Source organism: Malus sylvestris, chromosome 1 (assembly GCF_916048215.2).
Source record: "Malus sylvestris chromosome 1, drMalSylv7.2, whole genome shotgun sequence".
In the NCBI taxonomy this organism is placed as follows: Eukaryota; Viridiplantae; Streptophyta; class Magnoliopsida; order Rosales; family Rosaceae; genus Malus; species Malus sylvestris.
The window spans coordinates 19,296,659-19,312,570 of record NC_062260.1 but is presented as its reverse complement, the minus strand read 5'-3'; the positions used below and the strand labels follow the sequence as shown (position 1 = coordinate 19,312,570).

The 15,912-nt window shown below is 36.3% G+C and overlaps 1 protein-coding gene across 1 annotated transcript; it reads right to left on the bottom strand.

Moving 5' to 3' along the window:
* Positions 1–283: 283 nt before the first annotated feature.
* On the bottom strand, positions 284–5,961 carry LOC126629983 (vacuolar protein-sorting-associated protein 33 homolog). Its single transcript, XM_050300157.1, has 22 exons — positions 5,821–5,961; positions 5,666–5,705; positions 5,488–5,568; positions 5,039–5,233; positions 4,810–4,920; positions 4,610–4,675; positions 4,258–4,365; positions 4,093–4,137; positions 3,690–3,746; positions 3,152–3,249; positions 2,869–2,920; positions 2,675–2,731; positions 2,454–2,516; positions 2,262–2,368; positions 2,034–2,156; positions 1,864–1,945; positions 1,667–1,737; positions 1,497–1,577; positions 1,174–1,231; positions 1,012–1,073; positions 802–895; positions 284–652 (listed from the first exon to the last, which is right to left on the bottom strand). The coding sequence occupies exons 1-22, from the start codon at positions 5,871–5,873 to the stop codon at positions 569–571; spliced, it is 1,788 nt and encodes a 595-aa protein (XP_050156114.1). The 5' UTR covers positions 5,874–5,961; the 3' UTR covers positions 284–568.
* Between the last annotated feature and the right edge of the window lie 9,951 nt (positions 5,962–15,912).

The following is a 15,912-nucleotide window of genomic DNA, read 5'->3' as shown; positions in this document are numbered from 1 at the left end:
ATCTCTCCGATTTTATTTGTTAGAACAAGTATGTGCTTTTTTTTCCAGGTCAAACACGGTAGGCTTGTAAACTATGAAAATGGCATTTTACCTCATTAGCGTGAAACAATCATGTTTATGCACCCTGTGCAGATTCGATCCCTACAAATCCCCATTCCTGTAACAACTAACAATTTAACCACTAACGCTATCGTTTGTCAAAAAATATTATTTAAAAAAAAAATCCAATTTTTTCTTTGAGTGAATAATTAAATGTATTAGAAAAACAGCAGCAACCAAAAAGTTGAATATAACTCGTCTAGAAGTGCTTCTAAGCTTCTCCGTTTTCGCCACAATAAACTTAATACAAAAAAACTTACATTATATATTCAAACCGAACAAAATACGTGAAAAAAATACTGAAATTGCTTCCACTAAATCGTCACGAGAAAATATATGGAACAACAAAAACAAGTTTGATCTCATCAAGCACCAAACACAGCATTAGCCTAGTCCACACGGGATTGATCTATTTATATGAGGCAGAAGGGAGAAGAAAATGAAACCGAGCAAAACTTTACTTGTCAATCTAACTTCCCATGAATGTTTCGGTCAAGGTCCGGCCGTTTGCCATTTTCGTGGTCCCGATTATCAAATCATATGCCATCCCTTCCTGCAAGATCCAAATTACCATAGATATTAGGAATTAGGACAAGAAGCAGACAGATGAGAGGAGTAAATGTGCTTCAACCCATCCATCTACCAAATTGTATAACATAATGAAATGTCGTAGATTTCATACGTGCAAAACAATTAACATACCTGAGCACTGAGAAATCGAAGAGCAGAGATCTCCGCAAACGTCACACCTCCAATGAAGACAACAAGTACTACAGAACGCCTTCCATCAGATACCCTGGGATATGTTCAGAAATGTTGCATTGAAGTATAAATGCAGCATTAGCAAACAACAAATCAAGAAATACAGTACTCAGAGCAGACTCTTATAAAATAGGACCAGTTGGGACATACTTGTCTACACTGGCCGAATGCCCCTGCAAAGTGTCTACCGACGGGCTGCTTGAGAATCTGCCCTGTAAAATTGTTACAACAGAAAAAAGCAGCTTAACATGTAATCCAATATAAACACACAAAAGATAAAATAAGAACGAATAACTCAAGAAATGTACTTACTCTCCTTATTTCTGAATGTGGTCCAGGTAAAAGCCTCAGAATCTCTTCAATAGGACGCCTGAAAGTAAAAAAGTTGCATGTTTTAGAGCAAATTAAACACACATCGAGATCATGAAAATTTACAATGAAAGATCGTATAACTTTATCATTTCCAGTGGTTTTCTAAGAGCTCGACCATAACAAAGGGCAAATGACTTGCAGAATATATACTCCTGGTGAAGTAGAATTGGTGGGATCTACTGAAAAAAATAAGAAACAAACAAACAAAGACGGAAACAAAATGAACATGCTACAAAAAAATTTAGTGAAGGAATTAGGCTCACCATCCGGATCGAACAGCTTGCTGGATGAGGCGAATGCTAAGAGGTGCATATCCAGAAAACACATAGGAGATATCATTGGGGCTGTGATATAAGAAAATTGCATCCCCAAGTTAGTACCACAGAAAAGGGAACACTGCTAAAAGAAAATCAAAAGTAGAGAAGATTAATACTTTGCAGTGTCAGTGTCCTCAACTACAAGTTGCAAGGCACGTTTAACTGTCAGCCAGTTGCTTTTCGTCTCCTGCAAAGTTCAGACGTGTACAATGAATCCACATTTATCCTTTCATGCACACAAGTCCATTCACCAGTTTCTAAATTATTCAATGGAACTAGTGGATTATTTTGCAAGGATAAAATAAAAATGAACCTGTTTTTTAAGCAATCCAGCTTTCTCTAAATTATTCAGTGTAACCATGTGCTCGAATCCATAACTATGGAGTAGTTCTCTCCTAAACCAAGAATACAAAAACCATTTAATATAAGATATAAAATAAAAAGGATTAAATTTAAACATAGTGTGTGATGAAGAGCACTTGCCTTAAATAGTCGAAATGCTTTTTGGGCAACCCAGAATTTGTAATAGAAAATAATATGAGAAGACGTAGGACATTCACAAGAGGCTCCTGCTTATGGATCATTTCTTCAATATGCTCAAAGCATCTGCATTCATAAACTCTTTCAGTCTTAATTACATGGCTAAAGAAAATGAGAAGCATAGAAAGCCCAAACATGTAAGTTCTCAACAGCAGCCTAAATTCAGCTTACATGTCATAACTTTGACTCTCAATAATTGTGTGTTCCATGTCAAGTTGTCCAAGAAATGATGTCTTTGACGTGAACGTTGACAGATGCTGAGCAAGATTTATGTGCCTCTAAAGCAATAATTGTAGCAAATCAGAATATAAAACTCCCTGTATGAATTCTTATAATGAATTAATGATTTAAAGAATTACTTACAGTCATTTCTGGCAATGAGTTCAGTTTTTTTACAAAGTCCTTCAATTCAGAAACTGTCTGGTTCTATATGCAATATTATATAGCACTTCATTAGAAAAAAAAATAATAATAAAATAAAATTCTGGTAATACCATCAATCAGGTTCATGAATAGAAAATTGAGTCGAAATCATCTCATGATTGCAGAAGGGCAAGTATTTAGGTCTTATAACATTCACTTACATTGCTAGTCACATCGGTGTAGTCCTGCTTCATTGATTGTGCTTTTTGACGTAGTATCTGCAATCATACTGCAGGTTGCAATGAGAAATGGAACTGCTTGGAAGAATTTCTTTTCATTTTTATAAGAACTTAGAAGAAATAACTTTAGAAAAAGAAACAAACAGAACAATTTAAAGTGGTGAATATAGATCAACCTGGCCAACAACTTCAAAGTTGAGATCCCGTAACTCTTTAAACAGCTTGTCACTGTGATTATTATGATACACAGTAAATAAGTATGAAAAGACAGTGGACCAAAGAAGCACATAGGAAGAAAAATGATTAAAGAAAAACAATTAAGAAAAGAAAAGACTACGATGGTATAGGCATTTGAGAGCAACGAGTGTTATGGATGGGCAAAAAGACTTCAAATGAGTATATATGTGACATGATGCCCTTGAATTACATAAAAATTCTTTCAAGCAAACAATGAAACACCTTGAATTAAGTGGAACTTTCATCTTCTTTCCCTCTTGTTGGGCAGCCCCCATGAAAGATGCATCTAGCTCAACAGCACCGTTGTTGATATGCAGAAACTGCACTGAAACTATTAGGGATAGTTTACAACTAATTCAAATTACAAACAAACAAGAATTCCCTTTACTTTCAATTCAGAAAATTTAAGGTTTCTCATTAACGTTTTAGGTTTAATACAAAAAAAGACTTAGGTTCAGTGGACTTACAAATCTATGTCTTAGGCAATTAATTAATAAGAGTAGATATATTATATTATATAATGATTTAATGAAAAACAAATGAAAAAGTTATTGGAAAAACTTGCATACATTCTTAGCATGCCAATTGAATTGGTATGCTATAATCCAGATTAAAAAACCTCACGAGCAACTCAAAATTTTAACATATGCTTGCTATTCCTAGTTACCTACCATACCCATGCAGCTTTTTATCATAACCATGGCATGTGATTGATTTTTCTACTGAATATATACTTCCTCCAGTTTTTACAATGACTTACCTCATCAAGAAGCCCTTCATATGTTAGTTGAGAACACATGGGAGTTACCATGTCCACCTACATCCAAGTAATAGTCGATGTAAGCAAAAACCACAATTCACGGTACACTTGCATCAAAATATGCAGTAGCAGAATGTGAGTTTGTAACTTTCTGAATAATGGATTGGTATGCCATAATTATAAAGAAGAGTTCATAATTTCACCATTGCAATTTTCTATTCCTTTTCCAAATAAAAACTTTAAATCGTGAACAAATTGATTAACATGGCATACTTCATGAAATTAACCTAAAGTTATTTATTGCATGTCTTGCAAATAAATGTACCAACAAGAAATGGCCTGAACACGCCATGTTGTGTGGCAAACTAAGTAACTTTAAGAGGATGAGAGAGAGAGAGAGTACCTCCCTATCTAACAGGATGAGAGTATTTATCTCTGGCACAACCATCTGAAGTCACGAGCAAGATATATTAGTGGAGGGAATATGAAATGTACATTTTAGTATGCAGTTTATATTCTTTTTAAATTAATTCATAAGAGAAGGAGCTTAAAGTCATGTATAAATTACATCAGGTGAGTTAACCGGTTCTTCAGCTTGCATACGGTTTAGAATGTCAGCAACACGCACTGAACCTCTACCTTTCGCCCTCACATTTGGTATCACCCCAAAAGAAAACTACAAAACAATAAACAAGGCACAATTTTCACCCACAGGCGAAGAACAATAACTAGAGTTACTAGAAGCATATTTCAGGCTACATTCATAATAGTTGCTCTAACCTTATACCTGTCATATATATATATATATATGGTGAAAGGATTCGTGCTTAGGTGATTCAAATAAATCACAGAAATATCTTTAAAAGCAAACGCTTAAACTTAAAGTAAACTGAGCAAATTGTGCATGTATTTTCGACAACCTCAAGCTTGTGAATCGCTTTTGCAATATGCCAAAGTGAGCCTGTATCACCATCAACTAGGTATTCCTACCATGCATAAACAAAAAGAGAAAGTAAATAAATATAAATCAGTGGTTTATAACAAGTGTTGAACATCTGAAGCTCAAATCAAAATAATTAAAATAAATTCACAAATATAAAATGAGGAATTTCTCCATTACCTTGTAAGAAAGATCAAGTTCGAATGACAAAACATCCTCGTCCAAAGGAACAATGTATAGCGGGTATTCCCCTATAGTCAACAAGTGATGGACCTTTTCCTCCTCAAGGATCTGAAAAACCAAAATGGTATCTATCATCATTCAATGTCCAAAAACACGCACATTGCATCCATCAAAAACCATAACTTATTGCGAGTAAGTACATCTGTAATAGCCAAGGCGTTCTCACCTTCTCACAAGCAACCGTACGTCGAGGGACAAAATAAACATAGTATTCTCTCTGCAGTCCTTTTGACGTGTCATTATGAACATGCGAACTAATCAACGTCATCAAAGTGAGCTCTGAACGGACAAGGTAAACGAGCTTGGAACAGTCAGTTTGAATGGGATCAGCCGAAAGATGTCGCAATTCAATCCCATGTTCCTGTTTGCATGCACCAGTAAAAAAAACAACAACAATTACCATCTAAATTCCACCAGAAAAAGCTTCCTGCATTATTCACAGCTCATTTCAGTTGAACATAACAACTGCTTTTCCGAAATTAAGAACCAAAAATCAATTTCGAATGGGAGTTCCCCTTCAAATTCCAGCTTAACAAGCATAAAAATCGCATCACAAACCATACAAAATTCAGCAGAAAAATTTGAATTTCTATGGAAACAGTGTGATATATTTACTTTGAGGATCGAAGTCAGGATGATCGATGAGAGAGAGCCGCTGAGCTTCTGATCGATGACCAAACATTTCTTTCCTCGAATCTGCAAATTCAAGAACAATCATACAAATCAAAATTCAAGACATTTTCTAATTTGAATTTCAACGGAAACTAAATTGAATCAATGAATTGGAGCTCACATTCTTGAGGATGTTTACAAGCTCCCTCTGAGATTGTTCCCTGTTGTACCATAATACCCGTACAAAAATTAAATAATATATATACATATATAGATATAATGGAAGAAAATACAAAATTAATTGGAAATTACATAGAGATTGTAATCAGATAGTACCTGAGGGATGTGAGATTGATCGGAGCATTGTCTAAGTTGGGAATCTGAGCCATGGCAGTCCAAAACCTCCAATTTTTCAGTTGCAGAGCTGGCTCGCCTGCTCGAGGACGAAGACGAAGAAACTTACTTCAAGCAACTTAATAATGGGCCTGGACTCGTTATTCTGGGCCTTGGGTTGGACTTCTATTGCTTTAGTACAATTGAAATTAGGCCCGTGCTCTAAAAATAATATAGACTTTTTGGTCAAAATGGCTCATGAAATTAGCACAACTTCTCACTTTGGTTCTAAGATTTAAAATCAATAAAACTAGTCCTTGAGTTTTCTCACCATCGATCATTTTGGTTATCCGTACAAAAATCTTCATTAAATAATGACTAAAATACTCTTAATTGTTTACAAATCATTTTGGCCCCTTTTTTTTTATTAAATTGGATATTTTTATCATTTTGGTCATTATTTAACGAAGAATTTTTATGTTTGATTGAGGAGCTGATGGGGTTCGTTTGCATAGTTGGAGACTGGGACATTCTCGTCATTACAATATATTTATATTGTCAATTTTTATTTTTTGGAACAAATAATATTACCTACACTAAGAAATGAGTGGAATATCATTACATCGGGGCTTTATGGTTAAGGAATTTAGAGATGGGTGGTCGTTGAATTGGAGATATTTGGCTTTTCTTTCTGGGTTTTTTTTTTTTTGGGGGGTGGGATGGCTTCAAAAATTTTAATGTAAGTCTCACTTTTTAAAATTTACAAATATAAAGTAAACATAGCATTTTTTTATTTAGAAATAATGTTTTTTTTAAAGCCACTTAGTACTATGTTCTAATGATATTCTTTTTTATTTGTAATTGAGACGTTTTAAGTTCAAATTTCATAAATGACGAGTTCGATTCTAAATTAAATTATTTATTATGCATCTTGACAGAACTCCCTTTCGCCTTTCTCCTTTCAACTCTTATGGCGCGTCTACTAATTCGTAAATCAAATTGAGAGGAATTAAATTGACGAGGAATTGGATTGAGGATGAATTGAAATGAGGTGGAATTAGAATCAGATTCCTGTTGAAGCTGTTTGCTAAAACTGTCTGGAATCTGAGTATAAATGATGTTGAGTCCATATAAGTTGTTTACTAATTCACTTCAATTGAAATGAAAACTAGGTTAATTACTATATTGCCCTTACATAAATAAATTATTTTCATACTAATTAATTAATTTAAATTCTTAATTAAATTTATATAATAAAATTCATCTATATAAAAATATATAAATAGGTTTTATTTATTTATTAAAAGATGGTAGGAATGATGTTGAGTCCATATAAGTTGTTTACTAACTCACTTCAATCGGAATTAAAACTAGATTGATTACTAAATTACCCTTACATAAATAAATTATTTTCAACTAATTAATTAAATTAAATTCTTAATTTAATTTATATAATAAAATTCATCTATATAAAAATATATAAATAGGTTTTATTTATTTATTAAAAGATGGCATAATGAGTGTCAAATGAAGGGCAATGTTGGGATAATAAAAAACAAGTGAGGGCATAATTGGTAGAAGAAATCTATTCCGGATTCCTCAAGTATCATAGCGTGTTTACCAAACCGGAATGGAGGTAGACGAAAGGGCATTGAATTCCCATCCAAGTGATTCCGGCATTTACCAAATTTTGGGAATAAAAATATTAGTGGGCTCCACCCAAAATCAGTAATCGGATTCCTAATATTCCCGGAATCCAAATACTGACTTGAAGGTGGTAATTGAATTCTGGAAGAAAGCTAGCATCTAGAATCAAACTTCTCTACCAAAATTGCCCTACCCTCCCATCTGCCTCCCACGATTCAACCACCCAAAACACACACCCATCCCACCCTTAACCAACGCAGACCATCGCACCACCTCCCAGACTACCAAGACCTATCACCCATTGGCGAAACTACAGAGGAACAAGGTGAGGCGGCCACCCCTCGGCTCGTTTGAAATCGCCATTGAAAGTCCGGATTCTGCCCCTCAGATCTTTCTAACTGCAGGAAACTAGGTATGTTTCTGGGTGTGCTGCTGCATTTGTGGAAGGTTTGCTGCTTAGACGGATAAATGAGAAATAGCTAGAGAGACTGAGATAGAGAGCTAGAAAGAACGAAGCGAAAAGGGACTGAAAAAAATAGAAAAAAAAATGATGATGTACTCTGATGGTTAATATTTTAATAAAACTATACATACATACATATATATATATATATATACGTGATAACCCGTCCCAAATCTTACGTTTTTATAAAATTTAAAAGTGTGATTTTACGAAAATGCCTTTAGATGCGAGGGTCTTGACATCCGTTGACCAATGTATAGCGAGGTGTATGAATTAATAATTAGCGTTTTCTTGAAGTACTCAACGCTACGGAATTATAAAACCGAGAAGTAATTTTGTTTAGTCGCTATTTATATATTTTATACATTTTTATAATGATATATTTTGTTTATCATTTAGTGATTTTAAAAATAGTTGAAGAAGAAGAGGAAGAATAAGGGGGGACGGGAGAGAGAACAGATGGGAGGCTGCTACCCAATCAGAGGAGAGGAAGAGAGAAGACTGCCCAATCAGAAGCAGAAGCGAGGAGGGAAAGGAGGGAGAGTGGAAAGCGAGGGGAAAAGGGGGAAATGGGTTCCCAGCCCGTGACCCATGTACACCCAGTCCAATTCTCCATATTTTTCAATGGTTTTCCACCGGATTTCTCACGAATTTGGACCAAGAAACCATTCCCAATCATCCCCCTAGTCCTTTTCTCTTCCCTTCCCAACCAAATTTTATAGGATTTGAGCATGAATTCGAGTAGAACGAAACTGTGGGTTCCGAGGGTGCCATGACAAAATTCGACGATCGTGAAGGTAATCCAGCAAATTTCTACCACCACTAGACTCCCCTAGAACCTAGGAACAAAACCCAATCAGTGGTGGAGGCATCGGAACATGTTTGGAGGTCGAATCGAAGCACACCCAATTTTAGGGTTCCAACAGGTTTTGATGAAATTGGAGCCTTTCTAGGCCAAATTGGCCTTGGTCACAGGTATGAAAGTTGTTCTACTCATTGAGATATTCAAATCTGAAAATTTTGGTAATTTTTAGAGATATTTTGATTTTTCCCACGAGTCGGGGCGGCCAACCGTCACCCACGGCGGCACGTGTGGCGGCACGTGGCCAGAGGCCCACCAATGCTATTTTTAGGCTACATTTGATGCCTTGAATTCAGTTTTGAGAATTGAATGACGTAGATTGATCGTTAGAACCAAAATTCTCTAAGATACGTTAATAGGTCATTATATGAATCAATGATCCGACCGTTGGATTGTCATCAAACTTTAATAGGTTATTATTCATAATATTTGAGGAATATAGGAACTTATGGATTGGGAGTCCGACATACGGATCTTCTCAAATTGGATTTGTAAGTTTGTAAAATAAAATGTTATCCGTCACTTGGTTTTGGCAATTGGCGAAGATCCGACCGTTGGATCGTTCCGAAACTTTAGTATGTTATTCTAGAATCATAATGTGGATCCTTGGAAGTTACGGATCAGAGATCTGATTTGTAGATCTTCTGGACCGAAATACAAAGACTCATGTGCGATGTAAGTTATGTATTGTATCAACGAGAATTCTAAGATATGGTTTGATAATTGGTCACAGACGCCAATCGTTTGTGATATCTCGATGTTTGTGCTAGGAAGTTGTAGCACGGACTCCAAGTGAGTGGATCTTTCCTTGCTTATCATATTTTTCATGATTGATAATTCTATAAATGCTTTTAAATAAAACTGAGAAATTTATGCCATGACATATATATATTTGGGTAAAGTACAAAAAACTACCTCAATTATTGCCCTCAAAACACTTTCATACCTCATCTTTAGAATTTGGTCCAATGTTATACCTCCGTTAGCTTGTCCGTGAATTGGTCAGTTAAATGCTGACATGGCTTGATCCGGGGCCCAGATCCTCGCCTAGATGGATTCCACGTGGCACCACACCCAATATTTTCCCGCCAAATGGCATCCACGTCAAAAAATATAATTGGTTTTTTTTTTGGTAATTTGAAATTCAAAATTTGAATTTGAAGTTTCCCGCAAAAAAAAACCTGTGATATACCATTTTAAGCACAGATTATCATCCTTAAGCACATATTATATCATCCTTGACCTCAAATTTGAAAAATCTCACCCAAAAATAATGATATAACCACAACAACAACAAAACAAGTGTATTCAAGCACAAACTACTCATCATTTGCAAGAAAAATATGAAATAGACCAAATTAAGCATAAAACCTGCTTAATTATCCAGAAATTGTTAAACATGTTCAAAAAACTAACAGAATTCATCAAGCATCTCCAACCAACATTACAAAACCTACTGAATTCATAATAACTTGCTACATCATCCATTCAATTCACAAAAGACCTTTTGGATGCATAAAACCTGTTCTAACTTTACAATTCCTTTACAAAAAACAACCATCTGTGCAAAAAAAATGGTTGTGGCTAGGTTGGTTGGTATTTCTGTGCTTGGTGCCTTTGGATGATTCAGTTAGTGGATTGCTTGGTCTTTCTTTGCTTGGTGCTTCTAGGTGATTCAGCTACTGATTGTGATGCCTAAATCCAAAGTTCATTTAGAGACCAAGCAAGCTTTTTAACTAAATCCAAATGTTTTACAACTAAGGAAATGGTTAAGTTTTTACCTTTGTTTTCCTTGTCCTCTTTTTAGGTGCAGTTTTTCCTTGAGCAGATGTGGATGCCTACAAAGTAGAAAATGATGTTAAAGGATTAAAAGTGTAATATGATGTTAAAGGATTTAAAAAACCATATAAAATAGAAAATGTTACCTGTTTGTCCCTTGGAGGAAGTTTTCTATGATGGGTTCTTGCATTATGACCTTCTTTTTTGCAGATGGTACATTTCAAAGTGCATTGCCCTTTCCTTCCTAGCTTAAGTGGCTGAGGAGGACCTTAAGGATTATTGGTTGGGTTTGTGGGAGTTTGTTCACTCTCATTGTCCCTCTCAGCAGCTTCCTTGTTTCTCTTCTTCCTCGGCCTTCCAAGTTGCCTTGTATATGTAGGAGGCAATATTGGTGGTTTATCAGTTTCCTCCCACAAAGACATCTCATTCATCGGCATTACTAAATGAGAATACACCTCCAAGCACCGCGCCTTCGAATAATAAGCATCGACATAGTCCTCCGGTTTTTCTCTCTTGAAATTTATGGTCGATATTGCATGGTTGCATGGGATTCCTGTCAAGGCATACTTTCTACAAGAACATGTCTTCTCAACCAAGTCAACCACATATTGCTCCCCCCTCCAGCATCAACTTGAAATTTAGAGCCCCCTGACCATTGTGCAATGCATTTCCACTTTGAATTTTGGCTTCCTCCAACTTTTTCTTGATTTTAAGACAGAGATCTCCAACTTTGTTCACCATTATATCCCTTCTCATATGAATTCTTTTCATCAAGAGTGTGTGAATAAGGAGCAACATGGTGACAATAAGTTTTTGTCTGGGTATAAGTATGACAACATTGAAACTTTCACAAAGATTGTTCAGCAACATGTCACACTTGGGATGTGTTTCAAAATGGGACTTGCTCCAATGATGTGCAGGCAACTTCACCAACCAATCGTAGGCCTTTTCATCGAGCTTCTTCATATCCTCCATTGCTTTTTTGAAGTAGGGAACTGTTGTTGTTCTAGCTACTGACCATAAAGCAACCTTCAATGTTTTCCCTTTGAACAGATTTCTGAAGTTGGTATACAAATGTCTCATACAAAATCTGTGGTGGGAATTAGGAAGAACTTTTTTAAAGGCCGGAATTAACCCTTTTTGCTGATCACTGATAAATGTCCATCCCCTTTGATTGACAATCCCAACATCAACGGCCAATAACTCTAAGAACCAAATCCAACTGGACTTATTCTCCATTTCTACAACTGCATACGCTATAACTCATGTTTCATCATTTGGGTCAATGCCAACAGCATAAAGTAGCTAACCTCCATATACACTCTTTAAATAACACCCATCTAATCCTATCAATGGCCTGCACCCTGACTTAAACCCCTCTTTACAAGCCCCCAAGCACACATATATCCTTTGAAACCTCCCCCTATCTAACTTCACCTTCACTGTGCTTCCAGGGTTAGTCTTCTTCACTTCCTTAGCAAAGTCCCACAACTTTGTGTACTGCTCTGCATGTTTTCCCTCAATGATCTTTAAAGCCCTATCTAAAGCCCTGTAAGCCTTCCTCTTTGTACAACCGTGATTCCACTCTGATTCGACAATTGCCAAAAATGAATCCACAGGCCATGTGGGATTCAGTTTTATCTTGTCCATGTATAAATCAGTCAGCAAATGGGACTTCATGTTCTTGTTTGCCCAAGTTCTCCCACAAGTGTGTTCATCAAGTATGGTCTTGATCTATATGTTGTTCGAACCATACATTTTTCCAGCACAACACTTCCAAGGGCACCCTTTTGCACACTTTGCTATGACTTTCAATTTCTCATTCCTAGGAAAATGGATTTCTCCATATCCATTCACTAGGGAGTACATGATGACAGCTCGCTTGAATTGGACATGATCCCTGAAAACAAGCCTGAGTGTAAGAGTGGGATTCTTCATGTCTGTTTTCTCATTGAACTATGGAAATCGCTCATGTTTTTTGCCTCCTTCATCATCTGAAGAGTGTACACTCTCAAGAGCATCAGAGTTATAGTTTGGATCATCAACCACATTTTGTTCCACATTTGCAATATCAAATTCTTCTTCCTTTTGCTCTTCTTCTCTTTCCCAGCTTTGCTCAGATTGCCTTGCACTTCTTTGCTCAGAATGCCTTGGACTTGCACTTCTTTGCTCATATTGCCTTGCAATTCTTTTCTTTGCTCAAATTGCCTTGAACTTGCACTTCTTTGCTCAGATTACCTTGCACTTCTTTACTCAGAATCCCTTTCATCAAACTTGGAAAACACTGGGTTATCGGCATCACTCCCATATTGACTCTCTTCAAAGTCACTATCATCTTCTTTAGTAGTTTCTTCATTCTCTTCTTCAACATTCCCCTCTCCTACATCCCCTTCGCCTACATTCCCCTCCAAACTAATAGGTACATCAAAGAATAATTCAGTATCCCCCTCGCCTACATCCCCCTCAGTATCCTCTTCTCCTACCTCAACCACAGATTTCCCCTTACTCTTATCTGGCCCTTCACAATTTTTCTCTTTCTGACCATTACCTTCTTCAACATTTATCTCTCCTACCTCAGTCACACATGTTTGCACTACTTAAGATGTGCAACAATCATCCACTTTTGGCCCTTCAATAGCTAGCAAGGCTTTATATATTCTTGGTTTAAGTGTTACTGGCCCAACATCTTCATATGAACTACTTATCTCTTAAATAACCACTTTACTTGGACCTGGACTTCCATGGAATTCAGAAACTGTTGCTCTTGGGTTACGGCTTCTTCTGTCATTAATTCTTCGATGTACATCTCAATCACTTTGTCTTTTGGAACAAAATTGCACATGGACAGAACATCGGAATCACTTTGAATCTGCTTCAAACCATTGGAAAGGTCCATGTTGGGAATCTTGAAATAATAGTTCATGAACCGCTCAATGTATCCAACTGCCTCCACCATATCATCTATCACCGGCAATGACATGAGGTCTTTATCACAATTATCTATATATGTCACTTTTCCCCCAACGTACATGTCATAACTTATCTCCCCACCATCATGTAATTCAATAGATAATAGTTCTGGAACAACTGAAATTCACAAAAACAAACCCTAATGAAAAGCCAACAACAAACATAAGCAATTGCATTTTAACCTAAAAAACCATTCTATATGCAACTAATGCACAACATTCTATATGCAACTAATTGCATTTTAACAGCTAACAACAAAAACCAATGCACAACATTCTATATGCAACTATATGCAATTGCAACAAACCACAACTATATGCAAACAACCAAAGCACATTAACCATTTCTCAACAACAACAAACCAAGCAACAAACCACCTTATCTTCACAAGAATAAACAAAGCAACAAATCAACAAACCCACTATCCAACCACCTTATCTTCACAACAATAAACAAAGCAACAAAGCAACAAAGCAACCAACCCATTATCCAACAACTCAATAACCATTTCGAATTAAGAAAGCATAAACCGCCTTTTCAAACAAGAATAAACAATGCTAGAAGAATAAAAAAAAAACTCACATTCAACTCATTCCAACACCGTAAGAACCGTTTTGAATTAAGAAAGCATAAACCACCTTTTCAAACAAGAATAAACAATGCTAGAAGAATAAAAAAAACCCACATTCAACCCATTCCAACACCGTAAGAACCGTTTCGAATTAACAAAGCATAAATCCACCTTTTCAAACAAGAATAAACAAAAAATAAGCACACTATACATTTGGAATCATCAAAAGCACAAAAAACTTACAATAGGCAGGCGTCGTTTCGTCGGGATTATCGCGCATGTACCACCCCATGGCGAATCCTTCGAAGCCAATGGAACCCAGATGAAAGCCCTTTCCAACACCAACGAAGTTGAGGAAGCGAGTCGACAAGATGATTTGGGTTTTTCGCTGAATTTCTGATCTGATTGATCGAGATTTGGAGTCGCGAGAACTAGGGTTAGGGTTCTTGATTTTCTGGATTTGGGAATGGGGAATTAGATCGACAGGATTTGGGTATCGGGGGGAGGGAAAACAATTCGATTGGCACGCTTTACAACGTTCCCTTACATTTTTAAAAAATTTTAAATTTAAATTTAAATTTTAATGGAATATCCACGTGTCGTCATTTGAAAAAGCCACGTGTATTAGAAATTTAGCTGGATGCCATTTGGCGGGAAAACATTGGGTGTGGTGCCACGTGGAATCCATCTAGGCGAGGATCTGGGCCCCGGATCAAGCCATGTCAGCATTTAACTGACCAATTCACGGACAAGCTAACAGAGGTATAACATTGGACCAAATTCTAAAGATGAGGTATGACATTGTCAATTTTAAAAGATGAGGTATGAAAGTGTCTTAAGGGCAATAGTTGAGGTAGTTTTTTGTACTTTACCCTAAAATTTTACTTACAGGACCACTCACCTTTGTCTTGTCTTCACCTTCCAGGTTTTATTAGCTGAACTTTCTTATCGTCAAAGATTCTTGGCGATTCTTAGTATTGGAGATTATTTCGAGGGTACGATTCTTAATTAACTCTTCTGTACTTGCTTATGCTCTAACGTCACGTGTGAAGTGGATTCATTCCCGCTCACCGGTGCACTCCGGTATTTAGGCACTCTTAGGTTTAAATTTATTCACAATCTTCCACATCATCACATTTTATGGTTTCGTCACCTTCTAGGTGTCGGCCAGCATAGCTCGATTCGGAGTCCTAATGGACATTCCGGGTCGGGGCGTGTCATATATGTATGTATGTGTGTGTGTGTGTGTGAAATTGTATTAAAAACTTATGAATTTTTCTATTATTTAGATTAAGGGTATTTTAGTAATCATATTAATTTTCATTCCGATTCAGGTGAACTAGTAAACAACTTATTGAATTTTGTTTCATTTTTACTCCGATTCCAGAACATTTAAGTAAACAGCTTTAACAGGAATCCGATTCTAACTCCTCATCAATCCAATTCCTCCTCAATCTAATTCCTCTATTTTGTTTACGGTTACGTAAACGCGCCATCAAAGAATTGAAATACCTCCCTCATGTAGGGAGTCCAATTCCTCCAAAATTAGGAGTTGGATTCCTTAATGCGTATGGACCCCACATATATTTTGATTCCCCAAAATTACGTAAACAAAGATATATCCCGCAATCGAAATTCAATCCCGTAAATTGATTTCGATTACGGGTGACATTAATGTCAACTATATCACTGTATTAAAAAAAAAAAAAGAGTTGAAAAGTCCTAAAAACTAGTGAAATTGTAATAAAACAAAGACAAACACATTAAAAAGCGGAGTGCTGTTAGATAATAAAAAAAAGAAGG